Source organism: Typopeltis vanoorti, chromosome 10 (genome assembly GCF_054136105.1).
Source record: "Typopeltis vanoorti isolate ZY-2024b chromosome 10, IOZ_Tvanoo_1.0, whole genome shotgun sequence".
Taxonomy (NCBI): Eukaryota; Metazoa; Arthropoda; class Arachnida; order Uropygi; family Thelyphonidae; genus Typopeltis; species Typopeltis vanoorti.
The window spans coordinates 85452754-85470194 of record NC_143558.1 but is presented as its reverse complement, the minus strand read 5'-3'; the positions used below and the strand labels follow the sequence as shown (position 1 = coordinate 85470194).

Here is a 17441-nt window from a genome sequence, read left to right as displayed (position 1 = left end):
GGGGGGGGGGTGGGGGGGGGGGGGGGTGGGGGGGGGGGGGGGTGGGGGGGGGGGGGGGTGGGGGGGGGGGGGGGTGGGGGGGGGGGGGGGTGGGGGGGGGGGGGGGTGGGGGGGGGGGGGGGTGGGGGGGGGGGGGGGTGGGGGGGGGGGGGGGTGGGGGGGGGGGGGGGTGGGGGGGGGGGGGGGTGGGGGGGGGGGGGGGTGGGGGGGGGGGGGGGTGGGGGGGGGGGGGGGTGGGGGGGGGGGGGGGTGGGGGGGGGGGGGGGTGGGGGGGGGGGGGGGTGGGGGGGGGGGGGGGTGGGGGGGGGGGGGGGTGGGGGGGGGGGGGGGTGGGGGGGGGGGGGGGTGGGGGGGGGGGGGGGTGGGGGGGGGGGGGGGTGGGGGGGGGGGGGGGTGGGGGGGGGGGGGGGTGGGGGGGGGGGGGGGTGGGGGGGGGGGGGGGTGGGGGGGGGGGGGGGTGGGGGGGGGGGGGGGTGGGGGAACTTGGGTTTTTTTTCTTCTCTTAAAACAGATAAACAAACGGGAATCAGACCTTGGAGATTCAGTGGCAAGCTCTGAAGAAAACATTGATTGATTCTGCCAGAGAGGCATGTGGTAAGGTCTTCAAGGATAGAAAAATCAGCACTCCCTGGTAGACACAGGAAGTTAAAGAGGCAGTGAAGGAAAAGAAGAAAGCATATCAAAAGTTCCTGGCAAATAAGTCACCTTGTGCTCTCAGAGAATACAGAAACAAATGTAAGAAAGCTAAACACTGTGTAAAGCTAGCTAAACAAAAGTCAGAGGAAGACTTTGGTAAGAACATAGAAAATAAACATCAAGAAGGTGGCAAGATATTCTGGAGGTTGTTGAAGAACCTCAGAAATGGAGGAATTAGAGATAAAGGTGATATGAAAACTGGAGAAAAAAGATATCCTTGAAGCATGGAGTAATTACTTCGAAAAATTGTTAAATGAAACTAGCAGTGATGACAGCACAGTGATATAAAACACTGACCGGGCATGCAATCAGGAATACATATCCATGCTTGAAGTAGAAAAAGCCATCAAAAGTCTGAAATGTGGAAAGACAGCTGGAGTAGATGATATTAAACCAGAAATGCTCAAGTATTAAGGTATAAAAGTTTTACAGTGGCTACACTGCATAGTTCAGAGGGACTGGACAGAAAGACGAATTCCAGATGATTGGAGTAGAGCTTTCATAGTACCCATATATAAAAAGGGAAATAAAACTGATTGTGAGAATTACAGAGGTATTTTTCTACTGAGTGTTCCTGGTAAGATTTATGCCAGTATACTTGAGAAACGGTTGAGAAGGATTATAGAAGAAAAGCTTGGTGAGGAACAAGCTGGATTCAAGCCAAATAGAGGCTGTCAGGATCAGATATTCACTTTACGACAAATAGTTGAAAAGTCATGGGAATATAACAAAGATCTGTATTTAAGTTTTGTCGATCAGGAAAAGGCATATGACAAGGTGTCAATAGAGAAGCTATTCAAAACGCTACAGTTGTATGGTGTCAGTGGATCATTATATCAAGCAATACTTCGTCTTTATTTGAGTTGTAAGTCAGCAGTTAGAATTGAAGGAAGTACAGGGAGATGGTTTAATGTTAAATCTGCTGTCAGACAAGGATGTACATTATCTATATGGATTACATTATGAAGGAAAGTGGTATTAAACCTGATATTAAAATTGGAGATGTTAATGTCAGCTCCTTGCTTTATGCAGATGATGTTATACTTCTAAATCTGCTGCAAGATTCCCTGACTAAATTGAATAACTGTTGTGATAGATATGGTATGATGGAGAGCAATAATAAGACAAAGATAATGAAAATAGGCAGAAACATTGAAAATATCAGCTGCATTGTGAATGGAGAACCTATAGAACAAGTAAAACATTTCAGCTACTTAGGCACGAGTTTTTAGTGAAGATTATTATTATATTATTATTATTTCTGACACCTCCAAGGAGTCTGAAGAATCATTGCAGGAGAACACCTACAACTGTCTCAACCACTACACCGAACCTCTACGGTTCGTAGGTGTCTTACAATCATCTCAACCACTACACCGAACCATAGAGGTTCGGTGCAGTGCCTGAGACAGTTGTAGTATGACTACGACTACAACCTACTACGAATCATCTCCATCAACGCCATCTACTGCCCAACTCCACCACCCCCATAACTAGTATTTTTTGTCTGTAAATTGTGTGTGTTCTGAAAGGCCGATTTGTCTGTTTTGCAGGATGAAAAACCTGAGTTTCCGGGAAGGAAACCCTGCTACCTCCGTATGAGATTGGTAAATTAAATATGGAAATAGACAACAGTACCTTCTTTGTTGATTCTGTTGTCTATTTCCATATTTAATTTACCGATCTCATATGGAGGTAGCAGGGTTTTCCTCCCGGAAACTTGGGTTTTTCATCCTGCAAAACAGACAAATCAGACAAAATTATGGTAGGAAGTCAACTGAATAAATTTATATGGAATAAGAGAGAAATTAGTCAAAACACTAAATTAGCTGTATACAAGACAGTGTTCACACCAATTTTAACTTATGGATCTGATTGCTGGGTCAGAAGTAAAACACTTGACTAAAGACTAGAGATCGCAGATATGAGAGTCCTGAGAAAGATTAAGGCCATGAACAGATGGCATCAATGGCAATATCATATTAAAAACAAGGATATTAAGAAAGAAATTGACATCGTCAGCATCCAGGAATGCGTTAGCAGAGCTAATCTCAGGTGGTATGGTCGAGGAAAGATTAGCCAAACAAGTGTTCTCTGCCAGGTTGGCTGGAAAAAGACCCAGAGGAAGACCAAGATATAGGTAGATTGATATGGTAAAAAGTGCCTTAGAATATATATATAAATATAAGATCTGATAATGTTGTAGCTTTGACTGGTAACAGATTGATTTGGCAGAAAATTGTAGGTAGGAAGTTAGTAATGATGTAAATTTTTCATGTAGTACTATCATATCATGTACACCCCTTGAGGGTCAATGTCAGGAATTTGATGATGATGATAAAACAGACAAATATGCTATCAATTGAACAGATCAGATGCGCTAATGTCATAAGACCTGAGTACTAATTCTAAATGACCACCCAGTAAAGTCATGTTTTACTGGTTCTACTCAACAGCATAATAAGTGAATGTTTACTTAAGGTATGCTGTGACCTGTCAACTTGCCATGTCCTGTAGTATGCAGCATTTATTTTAAAACAGCAAGCTTATGTGAAACTGGAATGAAAATAAATAATTTATTAACTAAATTAATTATTTGTAAGCTGATGTTTTGCCAGGTCAACTGGCATTATCAAAATCATTTGAATGATACACACTCAATAGAGAATAAAACGATTTTAAGAACAAAGAACAGTTACGTGCATAATAGCACTAATGGCACTCTTTGTGGAAATCTTCTATGATTAATGCTGATGAAATGTAAAGATGGTGTGCCAAAATTTGTGCAGTATCACACCATCAGTTCTACTGCAGTTAACCAGTTTTGTAGAACTTGGGCCTTCCAGAAACAGTCTCTATGATTTGAATTGGATTTTGTGTAGTAGTCTAGCTTTCTTTCACCTTATGAAACACACTTGAACACATTATACAGAACCTTCATTTAGAGAAGAATCACTTGATGAGCTTCATTGTGTTTGTCCCTTTTAAATATGTTCCATTAGACAATACACTAGTTCTTCTTATGACCCCTACCAATATTTGCAAACTCTAGCACTTTTTTATTTTAGCTGGAACAGTTAGCGCTTCAAACAAATTGAAGGTGTAGCAGTAGCAGGCTCCCCTGTTTCTAAACTTATACCTGAAATATTTTGAGACTCTTGCTAAATTTTGATCTCTATCCTCGAGTCCAGCATATGACTGAAGTATACAGGTGATGTCTTTGCCATTTGGCTTTATGGCCTACAGGTATCTTTCTAACTTTTTACAGTTCCTCAACAATATACACTACTCATTTAGTTTTAATCTTGAAGTGGAAAAAGAAGAGGAATCTAGCCTTCTTGAATACTTTCGTTACAGGGCACTCATATTGGTTCCTCCCATGTTCAGTGTACTGTAAATTCACACAGGAGCAAATGCCTATATACCACTTCACATCCCTATTCTGCTTAGAAATTTTGAATTTTCAAAACTTTAGCATACAGAGCAAAAAAATTTTGTCTTCAGAAATGGCACTGCATCTGGAATGGGTAAACAGAAAAACCGAACCCTGCCAAACTCCTTACAAAGAAACCCTACACCTCATCTGGACTATTCATCACCATATTTCTACTGTGAACTTGTCTAAAACAGCATAGAATTAGAACAGTATACAAACATCTGAACTAAGTTTCTGTCTTCGTGAGACCCATCAAGGTTGTTGGGATCCTCTCTCCTTTCCAGGTGTCTGTAGTATCTGCTGTCAGTGTAGAACCTGGTATTCCAGACAGGATGGACTAACATGATTAAAAAAAAAAAAGTACATTCAGTATGAACAATCAGAAAGTGGGCTAGCACAAGATGCTTTGGATAAAGACCATTTCATCAGGTAGAGGAAATCTTGGCTACTACTATACAAATTCCAATTCAAATCACAATGATGGTGTGATCTTCCATAAATTTTAGTGCACCACTCTATCATCACTACGGTGACCATACGTCCTTTATTTAAGAGGACAGTCCTTTATTTCACTGTTCTGTCCTTTAGATTTTTTTTTTTTTCTAATGGCCATTTTGTCCTTTATTTTGTGAATCGAAATAGTAAATTGAATATTGATACCAACATATTTAAAGATGCAATTCATAAATTTTACCAAACCTGCATTGATTATTTAAATAACTGAGACAGCTCGTGGAAATTTCGTGGATATGGGAGTATTTGAATGGGGTCCTACTATGAGAAATCCTTCTATGGGCAAAGATTGAGGAAAACGTTTTTTCATTTCCAGTCACTGAAACTTAAATATAAATGATGGTGAACTATCATTTATACTTGAAATTTTTAAATATTTTGCAGATAAACATGCATCTTTTAAAAACATTTTAAAAATTGTTGAATTTTGCTTATGTCTCTCTGGATCTAATGCCCCCACTGAATGAGTATTTTCATTAGTGAACAATATGTGGACCAGTGAAAAAAACCCAATTAAAAATCGAAACATTGAGAGCATGCATTTATACCAAATGGAACTTTGACATGAATTGTATACAGTTTTATGAATTTTTAAAACACAAACCCGATTTATTAAAAAAAAAGTTCATTCTTATGAAAAGTATCAAAATTAAATTTTTTAAGTAATAATATGATTGTTTAAATGCTATGCATATGTTTATATTTTGCAATAAACATTATAAAGCTTTTTAGTTTTAATGAAACAAACGCAACCTGATTTTTTTTATTATGAAACAATTTCTGATTTGTCCTTTATTTTCTCCAAAAAATATGGTCACTGTAATCATCACTGATTACTTGTAAAGTGCCACTATCATCCTCCATGCCTGTGACTGTTCTTGTTTTCAAGTCATTTCATTCTCATTCTTCACTTGTGTATTGTTAACATGGCTTTGATAATGCTAGCTTGAGCTGGCAAAATGTTGGCCTATACATGAATCTGTAATGAAGATTATTTATATTCATTCCAGATTCATGTCGTGTTTGTTCAAGAAAATGTTGCTCATTCAACATGAATCCATTGTCAACAGTATTGGACAGGTTCCTGTCATCATAGCTCAATTACTCTGTCAAGAAGCTTAACTGATACCATTAAAGTTCATTCGACATAATTGCAGAATGAATTTTCATGGGATCTTCTAATTTCTAAGTACTCACCCTTAGTCTACCCATAGTACTAATTAAATAAACTTTCTTGAGTTTATTTGTGACTCAACATTTAAAAATCATCACTATCAGGATCATTATTTCATCACATTAACAACCTTTATCTACCGGAAATGGCTGCTAATAAATTCTTTTGAACTGTCACAGCCCTTGACAGTTGAGATTACTCATTAGATATTCTAATAAACAATAGTGATTAGAATATATTTAGTTTAATCCTTTATCCAAATGTAAGCAAACAAAGTTTTCACCTGAAGTATCTTCAGGTGCACACTTTGTTTGCTTACACTTGGATAAAGGATTAAACTAAATATATTATAGTCTAACCAAGTGGGAAAAAAATTTCCAACAAAGTAGTGATTAGATTTTGTTTCATATTCAAATAAAATGGTAAAATATGTGTAATTTTATTATGCATATATTGCTCAAGATAGGGACTGATTTTAATATTCATTCAGCTTTATCTTGTAAATAGTTTTGTCTTTAAAAATTTTATTTGGCTCTGTGGTATTCTTTATTCCTTTAAGTTGTCTGTTGTTGTAATTCCATGCCTTATTATGAATTGGGGTATTATTGGTAAATATGAAGAATGAGTAAACCTGACAGCTGTGCATGTTGTTTGATGCATTATGCAAACATAGTTATAACCTACAAGCTGTTTGTGCATGCATTTACACAACAGTAAATCATAGCATAACTTCAATAGAAGAGATGCTTCTATGCTCAATCGCTGAATTTTGCTATTCTCTTAAACCTAACTTATGAAATAGTATACTCAGGGGCGGCTCGTGCCTAGGCACAGTGGAATTGCAGCACCCCCCCCCCCAATTTTTCTCGATATATAAATATATTTATTAATTTATTTATATTTGCTTGTAATATTTAACTTTATCATCAACAATCCTATACAATTCTCTTATTTTGTATAAAAAATAATAAAAATCCATCTTGTAGCACTTAGGAGGGCGAAGGATGCTAGCAGCACTGTGTTTACAACAGTATCATATTGCTAGTATTTGCTACGCGTGCAAGCATATGCACTTTATAGTGAGATGCGAGCTATTAGCGTAATGCGGCACTGTCTGTCGTGCAGTTCCACTGTTGTTTATATGCAGTTTGCGCAAGTAGTAGAGTGTTCTTAGTGCTTATTGTGTTTACTCAGTCTCTTTAAATATTTGGACATTACAATTAAAGGCATAACATTTGTTATAGTTTTTATTTTAGAACATTATTGGAGTATGATAGTGGATTTTATTTTTAAGTAATTTTGAATTATACTAAACTGTATAATTTTATTGATAATAAACAATATTTTTTCATGAAACAAAACAAGAAGAATATATTTTATTTTTAAGTAATTTTGAATTATACCAAACTGTATAATTTTATCGATAATAAACAATATTTTTTCATATTTAATTTTTTTTTAAATTTTTACCATAATTTTGATATTTTATCCAAACATGTATACACTGTACTTACAGTGTGTATGTATATTTCGAAAGTTGCAGTACCCCTACAATTGCAAGCCACGAGCCGCTACTGAGTGTACTGTTTTCTGCTCTTCATTGCAAAGCATCTCTCAGCCAGTTGCTCATTCATTACGAGCCTCTTTTATAGTTTAGATGTTAACTTTCCAATTGCCTTATAAAATCTAATTTTGTCTTCAGTGATCTCATTATCATTTCTGAAATGAGCACAAATGAGTTCACTGAATAATGAGAGCCTTTCAGTTGAAGGTGAGTTGGGTGTCTTGTTTTTGAGTGACAGATGTTCTTTTTCCCCAGGAAGCCGGAAAAAGGGAGTTTCATTGCGCGTAGAAACAAAAAAATATACATCATTAAAGTCAGCTAGATGATACAGTTAACAGATACAAACAGATAATGGAGATATTAATTACCCTGTCAGAAAAAAATAGGTTTAGGAAAGTCGAGTTGTTTGGTCTTAACTTTCATAAACCCCATTTTCATAAACCTATAATTCCACACAATCACATTTCACCTCAAAAGATGGAGGTGAGACTGTGCAGAGTTTTAGAAGATTACCTTTTAATATATAGTAATCTATTTATCCGATCTTCAAAAGAGCAACCCTTCAATTAAATGACTATGTTAGCTGACCTCTGATACCACCATGTAATTGTACTTCAATTATGAACAGCAAATTGCCTTTCAGATGTGGTTGGGTAAACTGGAGATTACTCTACATTCAAATATAATCATTTATATTTGCATGTATGCATTTATATGAAGCTTTACTTCAGAAAGTGGATGAGATTCGCGATCTTGGAGTGATGCTAGACAGTAGACTCAAATTCCTAGGGCACTTCAAGCGTTGCAAAGACCGCATATCATATTGCTGCTATGATAAAAAAAAGTATATTAACATGTCTCTATATGTCAGCAGGGATAAGGAGGTGGTGATTAATGTGTATTAATATAGTCAGTTAAGTCGATTGGTCAGACCACATATGGACTAGTCTGCTCAAATTTGGTCACCTAGTTTTCATTGTGATGTGGAAACACTAAAGAGGGTTCAAAGATGAATGACCAAAGTGATATCAGGACTTTGGAGTACTGGATAGTCATTTATATATGATAAATGATAATAAATGTAATATAATAAATAAATTATAGATTCATTGGTAAATTATTGGTTCATTTGATCTCTGATAGCATGTTCTGTTGTACATACAGTTGAGATCAAAATTTGAGTTGTAAATATAACTTGAGTCTCAGTCACAGCATTGAACCACTGCTGCACTGTCCAAATTTGAATTGTTCAAATTGATTATACCATAAATTATCACTATATATTTTATATATATAGTAATAGTTCATGGTATTATCTGTTATATATATATATATGTTTTTTGTTCATGGTATAATCTTTTTTATATATATATATATATGTGTTTCTGTTCATGGTATAATCTGTTTTTATATATATATTTTTTTATATATATATTTATGTTATTATTAATACATGTATTAATGATTATTAGATGCTATTGGTTCATTGATCTCTGATAGTGTGTTCTGTTGTGCATACAGCTGTGATCAAAATTTCAGTTGTAAATACATGGTATGTGATACATGTTAACTTTTAAATGCTGCTTTACCATTCTTTCTCTCTCTGAAGATGTTCCTATAACAAGCTGCAAAGTTCCAGCAAATCTTGTTTTGTGTGTGTGTGTGTGTGTGTGTTAAGCTGTTGTTCATGTTTTTGATATTTGTGGAAAATATTCATGTTTGTAAGATGGATTTTAGATCATTTAAATTGTCATAACCCTGTAACTCCCTCCAATACGTCTTTCCCTCCTCCTCCTTCCAGTACATTTTGACCCACATATGTGTTATCCACAATATCATGTATTTTTCTCTGTAGTATCACTCTGAATGGTTAACATGTCTATATAATATTCTTACAAGTTAACTAAATTTTTTTTTGTATATTCTCTATCTAGGAATCTGTTCATGCAGCCTGTTTTTCCCCGGATGGCAGTGTGTTAGTCATAGCTACCATGGGTGGTCATTGGATTGTTATGGATGCTACAACACATCAGGTACAATCTGTGCATGCTGATGGGAGTGAAGCTATTTATTCTATCAAGTTTTCACCAGGTAATCTACATTTCAAGTACACATATGTTCTCTCTCTCTCACACACACACACACACACACACACACACACACACACACACACACACACACACACACACACAACACACACATTTACTTTTAAACAACAGGAAAACAAAGGGTTCTGTATCTAAATAATTACTTAGTAACACTTCAGTAATTGAATTTGGATACATTGAAAGGCATCTTGAGTTTCCAAGATTACATCTCCTCATGATACCACCAGACATAAAACAAGTGACTATGGATGCAACTATAGAAAAGCATGTGCACTGACAAAATTTTTGTAGAGAATGACAACAAGGTGATGAAAATCCCTTAAAAACGTTCTTCTTAACTGATGATGAGTTGGTTTTGTGCAAATTATCTACAAAACAACCACACACACACACACACACACACACACACACACACACACACACACACACACACACACACACACACACACACACACACACACAATTAACAGACATAATGCACTAGCCTCATAGCCTTAAGTTGCTGTGACTGTAATTCAAAACTAACCAACTCACTTTATGCATGCTGCCAAAAGATGGATGTTTGCATCCTATATAAAGCTGGTAAAGATGCAGTGAGGGAAAAATCTACATGCAACCTTAAGAGAAAACTTGAATTTAAAATTTGCTGATGAGGTGCAATTTTCAGATATTCTTAGAGTATACAAAATTATAACAGGTGCCATGTCATACAGAAATTGAGTTGATGTAATATCTGCTTGCTGATCAGCAAGTCCTCATATTACAAACACATTTGTAATATGTTATAGAGTATATATTGTTAGACAAAAGCTACCATTGTAAAATTTTTCAATTTTTGGTAAATTCTGATCCTTATTGTTGAATAAATAAATTTGTCATTTTATCATTCATATGCTATAGATTTTGCAGCCTTCCAACCATGGGATTTATTATAAAAATCAGTCAGTAACTTAGCAACGAAGAACTTAGCAATTCTTATTTACACAGCATTATCTTTCCAAACATCATGTTAGTACTGTACTCAGAAATTCTGAATGTAGTGAAATTATTATAGTGCTAGTTTATATATAATCAGTTTCTTCAGTGTTTAGGACATGATTTGAAGTATCAGATAACTTTTTGGATATCTAGTATAATAATTGTTCATGTAGAAACCATTGCTACTTGAAGGAATTATGATTGCATTTGATATAATGTGAAAGCCCCTGACATTTTTGTGTATGAGAATTGGTTTTTTTTTAATGTTTTTAAACTTCAAGATGTGCAAAGTGTATCCAGGATACACATGTATGGTACAACCTCATTAACATGGCATCAATGTTATTATGAATTCAGATTGCTTAAGGGTCAAAGTTAGATGATCTTTTTTTTTTTCAATGTGAATTCTTCTCACAAAAGATTATAAACCTATCAAAGATTAATAATTGGGTTGATTAAGGGTTAGATAATCAAGGAGCCTTGCTCTAGTGGGCTTTTGAACAAACATGGAACCTTTGTTTTTTTAGCAACTTTGGGAGAGCAGAAGTGGTATCCACTCAGCAAGCTATATCTGTTAGTCTAATGTCTATCTTCATGTTTCCTTGCAGTGCATTTAATTAACAAGATTATTCATTAGTTATAGATTGTATGAGAATTAGCTGGGTGGACAAAGCAAATTGCTATTAATTGAAACCAATATGTTATAAATATTCATTGAGTAGTAGCACACTGTAATCAGATCTTTTGTTAGTCATGACATTACAGTCCAGTTTGTCTACTGGTAAATTTTTCAAGGAATCAGAATGAACATTGATAAATCAGCCAATAGATCAACTTAAATGCAAAGGGAAGTGAGTATCATCATTGTGTAAAGCATGTGAGAGAATAATTGTAACTAGCACAGGAACTCTGCGATACCACAGATAGAAATTTCATCTTCATTTCAACATAATTTGCATTATTAAGATACAAAAGACCTGGGTAGGATTCCCCACTAAATAACCTATAGGATGAAACGAGTAATAAGGAACAGGTAAAGTGGCTATAGGTTGAATACTAAATATAAAGAGAGCCACTCAATTTGGCATTCTTAAGTACAGTTATGCTAATATCTTATGGAAGATGCTTAAGAAGAATGGTGTGAAGGAATTTCTGTCCTTTCAGTCTCTTCCTTCTAGTAGCCCTGGTTTTTCATCCTGCAAGACACTCCAGTCAAAACAATATATGAAATTAACTGACATTATTGGTCTCCCTTCTGTCATCCATACTCCCTCCAGTCACTTTGTCATAGTTTCTTTATTTCAGTGTTATGTAATTTTTTATAGGTATTTTCATGGATGCTACTCCACTGAGCTGGCTACTACCATTCTTCCACTTTCTTTTAATCATGTAAGAAAACAAGATAATGATGATGATGGCCAACATCTACACACAGTTCATTTCCATACTTATCAGTTCAACACCCTTCATATTTTTTTCCTACTGCTGGAGAAGTTATACAGAGAATCGTGGGAGATCAGGGGAGAACCAGAGGTCATCCCTCGAAACTGTTCTTCTTATTCCTCCAGCTGGTGAGAATGATCATGAATTTTTGACTTGGAAGGTGACAATGCATGTTGAGAGGGTTGAATAAGAAGAACATGTGCAATTTATTCTCCTAACTATAAATTGAATGGGAATTAAATGGCTGAATAATTTCTTAAAGCAAGAAACTACATAAAAAGAGAACATTATAGATCTAATACCATGACAAAAGAAATGAGAGCTCAGGAATATAAAGAGCAGGTCAGGAGAGTGACTGCAATTGGGAGGAAGGAGAAATCAGATTATGAAAGAAAGTTATCCAACCAGGATGAAGGAAATCAGAAAGAATCTTATTGCTATGTAATAAGCGAAGCAAAAAATAACTGCAGAAGAATAACTTTAGTGAATGTGGAGAAGAGGTATGAAGTTGTCAGATTTACTAGAAATAGCAGAGTTGTTAAGCACTCACTTCAGTACAAAGTACATTCTGAACAGATCCATTAGCTTTCTGGATGCCGAGAGAGAACTAGATGAAAGAATAGAGGAGTAAATTAGTAATTGATATTAAATATATTGCAAGAGTGTGATTTAAATGACTGGATGGGATATCGATATTGGTACTGAAAGAATACGCATGAAAGTTCACAATGTCTCTGACTTGGTTGTCCAACTTGCATCTCAGCATATGCATTATTCCTAATGAGTGGATGGAAAACAAGATAATTCCATTATATAAGGGTAGAGCCAGAACTAATGCAGCAAATTGTAGACCAGTCACTATTTGTGTATCAGGGTATTGGAAAGCTTAGTTAGGAATCATATCTAAAGTTCGATAGATAGCACTGGGATCCTCCATACAGATCTGCATTGTTTTGTTAAATGTAGTCTAGCTTTAGCAGACTGCATGTGTGTGTGTGTACACCAGATGATGACATTAATATGAAGATCAAAATATTGGGAAATTAAAATAATTATTCTTAACATGGTTGTGGTCTCCATAATTTATCAAAATGAATTACAGAAAATATTCAAAAGACTTCATTTGCTTTTTCCTTGCCATTTCTAGACTGATTGGAATGCCCTTTGTTAAGAGTTTAGCAGAAATCTCCTAACACAGTAGAATTCCAGTTTGTTGGGTAACTTTCACATACACAGGTATCACAAGGAATCTTCTACTATGCTTGTTACTAGGTTCATTTAATATGGTCTGAAAGGTGGAGTGAAATACATCCTATCATTGCTTAGAAAGCTTCCAAAAGGCTTAATCAGTTCAACACTATTTTCAAAGCCTTCCACCCTGCCCTTTGTGTGTGTGTGTGTACACACACACACTAGAGGCTCCGCCCCTTTGCTCCTACGGCACTCCCCCCCCCCCATGTTCTGGACTGGTAGGCCAGTTCTCCTTGAATTCTGATGACTCGAATTTTGAAGACTCGACACTCAGGGGCTACCCTGAGTGTCGAGTCTTCAAATCTTCAAAAGGGGAGGCCCCCCCGGCGCCTATGGCACCCAATCCCCCTGAGTTCCGGACTGGTAGGCCGGATCTTCTTGAATTCTGATGACTCGACACTCAGGGTAGCCCCTGAGTTTCAAAACATTTCAAATAACTTAACAAAAAACGTGGCACAAAAACATTACATAAAAAGCTTATCATTTTATATTATAGAGTAGATATATATATACACATACACAAAGATAAGCTACATTGCATTTCAAACAGTATACCAAAGTAACAATGATTTGATCAACAATTATTCTAATAGCCTAATCTTTAGCGAAAAAACCTACACTAAAGCTACATCCTATTTATTTATAATATGGTCAGAGAACAAATTCACATTAATACTTTCGTTACAGCAATTGTGGTGGCCTAATCAATAATTTAACAAGTGTTATATTAACGTTAAAATCCTGGATTACTACAGCCCTAATTATAATTTATAATAAAAGAACAAAAGGTTATATGGGTAGAATATGTGCCATCCATATTCTTGGGATTTTTAGATCCCAAGAATATGGATCATCATTATTATTGTTAAATAATATTATCATGTTATTATAATATTATAACATCATCATTATTGTTAAAGCTATGGTGGTAGATTAGAATTTCACAGGCCTCTTTAAGTTTGCACTCATACCACGTTTTTGTGTGATGTAATGAACAGGTGCATTTCCAATCAGTTCTATGTAGAGGATTCAGGGTATGATCAGAAAGGCCAGATTTTCTATAGTTGTTATATTTAATGTGTCATTTATGTTTCCTTTTTTTCGGATACAATTGTACTTCCAGTTTCATCTGTATAAGGCAAATTACAGTGCATTGAGTACAGTATACTCCAGGGTGGGTCAGAGGGAAGTAGTGGAGCTTGGAGGAGGTGAATAAGTTCTTTAATTTTGCAGGAAGTTTAAAGTTGACATTAAGGTTGTATTTCTGCATTGTTCTGTTTATTTTATATGATATCCCTTTAACGTATGGAATGGCTACAATTTTATTGTACTTTAGTTTATTTTTGTTATGAGGTGCAGCCTTGTGAAGATTTTTGTTGATAGCATTTTTATTGTAGCCATTTTTTAGGAAGATATTGCAGATGACTTTTAATTCATGCTTAAGTGCTTGCTCATCAGAGCAGAACTTTAAAGCCCCATTTTATAGTGTGGTAATGACACCTAGTTTTTGTGTTGGGTGGTGGTAAGAGCTTATGTTTATATGTTGGCTAGTATGTGCAGGCTTATGGTAAACATTAAAGGAAGGACTGTTGGAAGGAAGGCATGTAACAAGTGTATCCAGAAATAGAAGTGTGTTCTGTTTCAATTGTGAACTGTGTGTTGTTTGTTTAGGTGGCTGAGGAAGGTGTCTGGCAACCATGGGGCCAGATACTGAAAACATCATCAATGTACCTAAGCTAGACTTTGGGTTGTAAAGTAAAGAAATCTAGAGCACGTTGCTCAAAAGCTTCCTTATAAAAGTTAGCATTTGGGGCAGATAACAGCGAGCCCATGGCTGTGCTTTCTTTTTGCAGGTAAAAAGTATTTTGCCACACAATATAACCAGAACGTACTCCATAGAAACAGAGTGCTGTGATATGAGATGGGAATTTGACCTGTAAAAGAAGAATTGTGGGACTCATGAAAAGGACAGAGATCTCAAAACTGACTAATAAATCATTAATTTAAAAAATTTTTATGGAATTTACAACCATGTTAAAAAACTTTTTTTTTTATTATCCCGACGTTTCGATCTTCACATCACGATCATCATCTGGAGCATACATCAATATATAAGACAAGTTGAGTTACATTATTAACTGTAAGCTAAACAAACAATGCTTTGATCACATGTTATTGTACTGGCATGACCTCTAGTGAAAAAAAAAAAAATTACAAATTACATCAAGCTAAATTCTATTTACAATGACAGCAATAAACATTCTTTCAGATGATTTTCTTTCAGAAACAATGATGTCCTATTTTTAGTATTACAATTCTTATTTTTGCTTTTAAGATACTGGATTTTCTACAGTCCTGTTTATAGTTGTTCTTAGTGAGGAACGTTCCGTGGGTCAAATATATACTTTCCATATGTTTGGGATTTTAAGACCATAGTTATTGTTCAGATTGGGGTGGTTGATAATAATCTCACATGCTTCCTTAAATTTCCGTTCATACCATGTTTTAGTGCGATGCAGACAGCTAGTGCTTTTCCAGTCAATTCTGTGTAAGGTATTCAAGGCATGATCAGAAAGGCCAGCTTCACCATAATTATTATATTTAATGTGTCTTTTATGTTCTTTTTGTCTGATAGGAATTGTGTGTTCTGTTTCTCCTATATATGGTGTGTTGCAAGTACAATAAATCCAGTATACGCCAGAGTGGGCTAGTGGAGGGAGTGGGTCTTTGAATGAGTTGAGCAAGCTTTTTAATTTTGCAGGAGGTTTGAAGGTGGCTTTGAGGTTGTATTTTTGTAGTACTCTGTTTATTTTGTCTGATGTTCCTTTAATGTAGGGAATGGTTATAGTTTTATTGTAGTCTGGTTTGTCTTTAGTTTTTTTTTTGAGGTTTTGTAGAGAATTTTGTTAATAGTGTTTTGCCTGTATCCATTTTTTTTTCAAAGTATTAATGATAATTTTTGATAATTTTATAAACAGGACTGTAGAAAATCCAGTATCTTAAAAGCAAAAATAAGAATTGTAATACTAAAAATAGGACATCATTGTTTCTGAAAGAAAACCATCTGAAAGAATGTTTATTCCTGTCATTGTAAATAGAATTTAGCTTGATGTATTTATTTTATTTTATTTTTTTTTTTCACTAGAGGTCATGCCAGTAGCATAACATGTGATTGTGAACAAAGCATTGTTTCTTTAGCTTACAGTTAATAATGTAACTCAGCTTGTCTTGTATATTGATGTATGCTCCAGATGATGATCTTGATGTGAAGATTGAAACGTCGAGATAATAAAAAAGTTTTTTAACACAGTTGTAAATTCCATAAAATTTTTAAAATGAATGCTGATCACCGTGTAACTCTAAAAGAAAGGACTAATAAATCACTTTTATGAAGTGTGATGGCCTTAGTTTTGTTTACAAACTGTTGTTTGTTGTTTATGTAGGAGGAGGAATGACCTAGCAACTCCTTTGAGTGTTGATGCTAATTTTTTGGCTAGATGATAATTGGGGGTGTCGATTTCTTTAATTATTGACTGAAGTGGTATGTTCAACCTATGAATCTTAGACATGCTGTAAAATCTCTGGGAATGAGCAGTGCTGAAGTGGTTTTTTAATTAGCTGCATGCCAGGAACTGACTGATTTTAATAATTCTGTTTTCTTTTTAATGCAGTTAGTTGGGTTATATTTCACAAGTTGATAACTGCTGTGTTGTCTGAGACTAATTGATTCATTTTTTCGAGGTAAGTTATTTGGTTAAAAATAACTGCGGCATTGCTTTTATCAGCTCTAGTAATTATGATATCCTGATTTGTTTTTAAAGATTTCACTGCTGCTAATTCAGTTTAGTTAAATAATACAGCTCAGTTTAGGTGAGGTGTATTATTTAATATTTTAATATTATTTAAAATGTTAGAGGTTTCTAATCATATTTTATCAGCTATGATAAAATAGAAACTGAAAGAAGAAGATTTCTCCCAACTACCATATCTGATAAAATATGATTAGAAAGTTCTAAATGCCCATCATTTGACAAGCATTTTTCTGTGTATAAAAACTAATCCTAAATTAAAATTTTTTTTGTCATCTGAATGAACAATAATACTAAAATATCTTTTATTTCTAATATGGGTCCACTCATCTCAAGTGAGATTAAATTTTGATACAATTCTGGTAATTCTTTAATTTTTTGCTATTTGCTCCTTTTTTTTTTATCTTTATAGAAGTTCTAAGCTAACGTTAAGATATTAGACTGGTTCTTTGGTAATTCTGATTTGATT

General features: G+C 35.4%; 1 protein-coding gene across 5 annotated transcripts in view; it reads left to right on the top strand.

Annotated features, from left to right (window-relative positions):
- Positions 1–17441, top strand: part of LOC150102559 (echinoderm microtubule-associated protein-like 2) — a 373793-nt gene that overhangs the window by 291421 nt on the left and 64931 nt on the right. For all 5 annotated transcript variants that reach the window (XM_090399817.1, XM_090399820.1, XM_090399815.1 and 2 more), the window contains one exon: positions 9318–9474. In XM_090399817.1, the coding sequence (XP_090255943.1) occupies positions 9318–9474 (157 nt within the window). The remainder of the gene's footprint in view (positions 1–9317; positions 9475–17441) is intronic.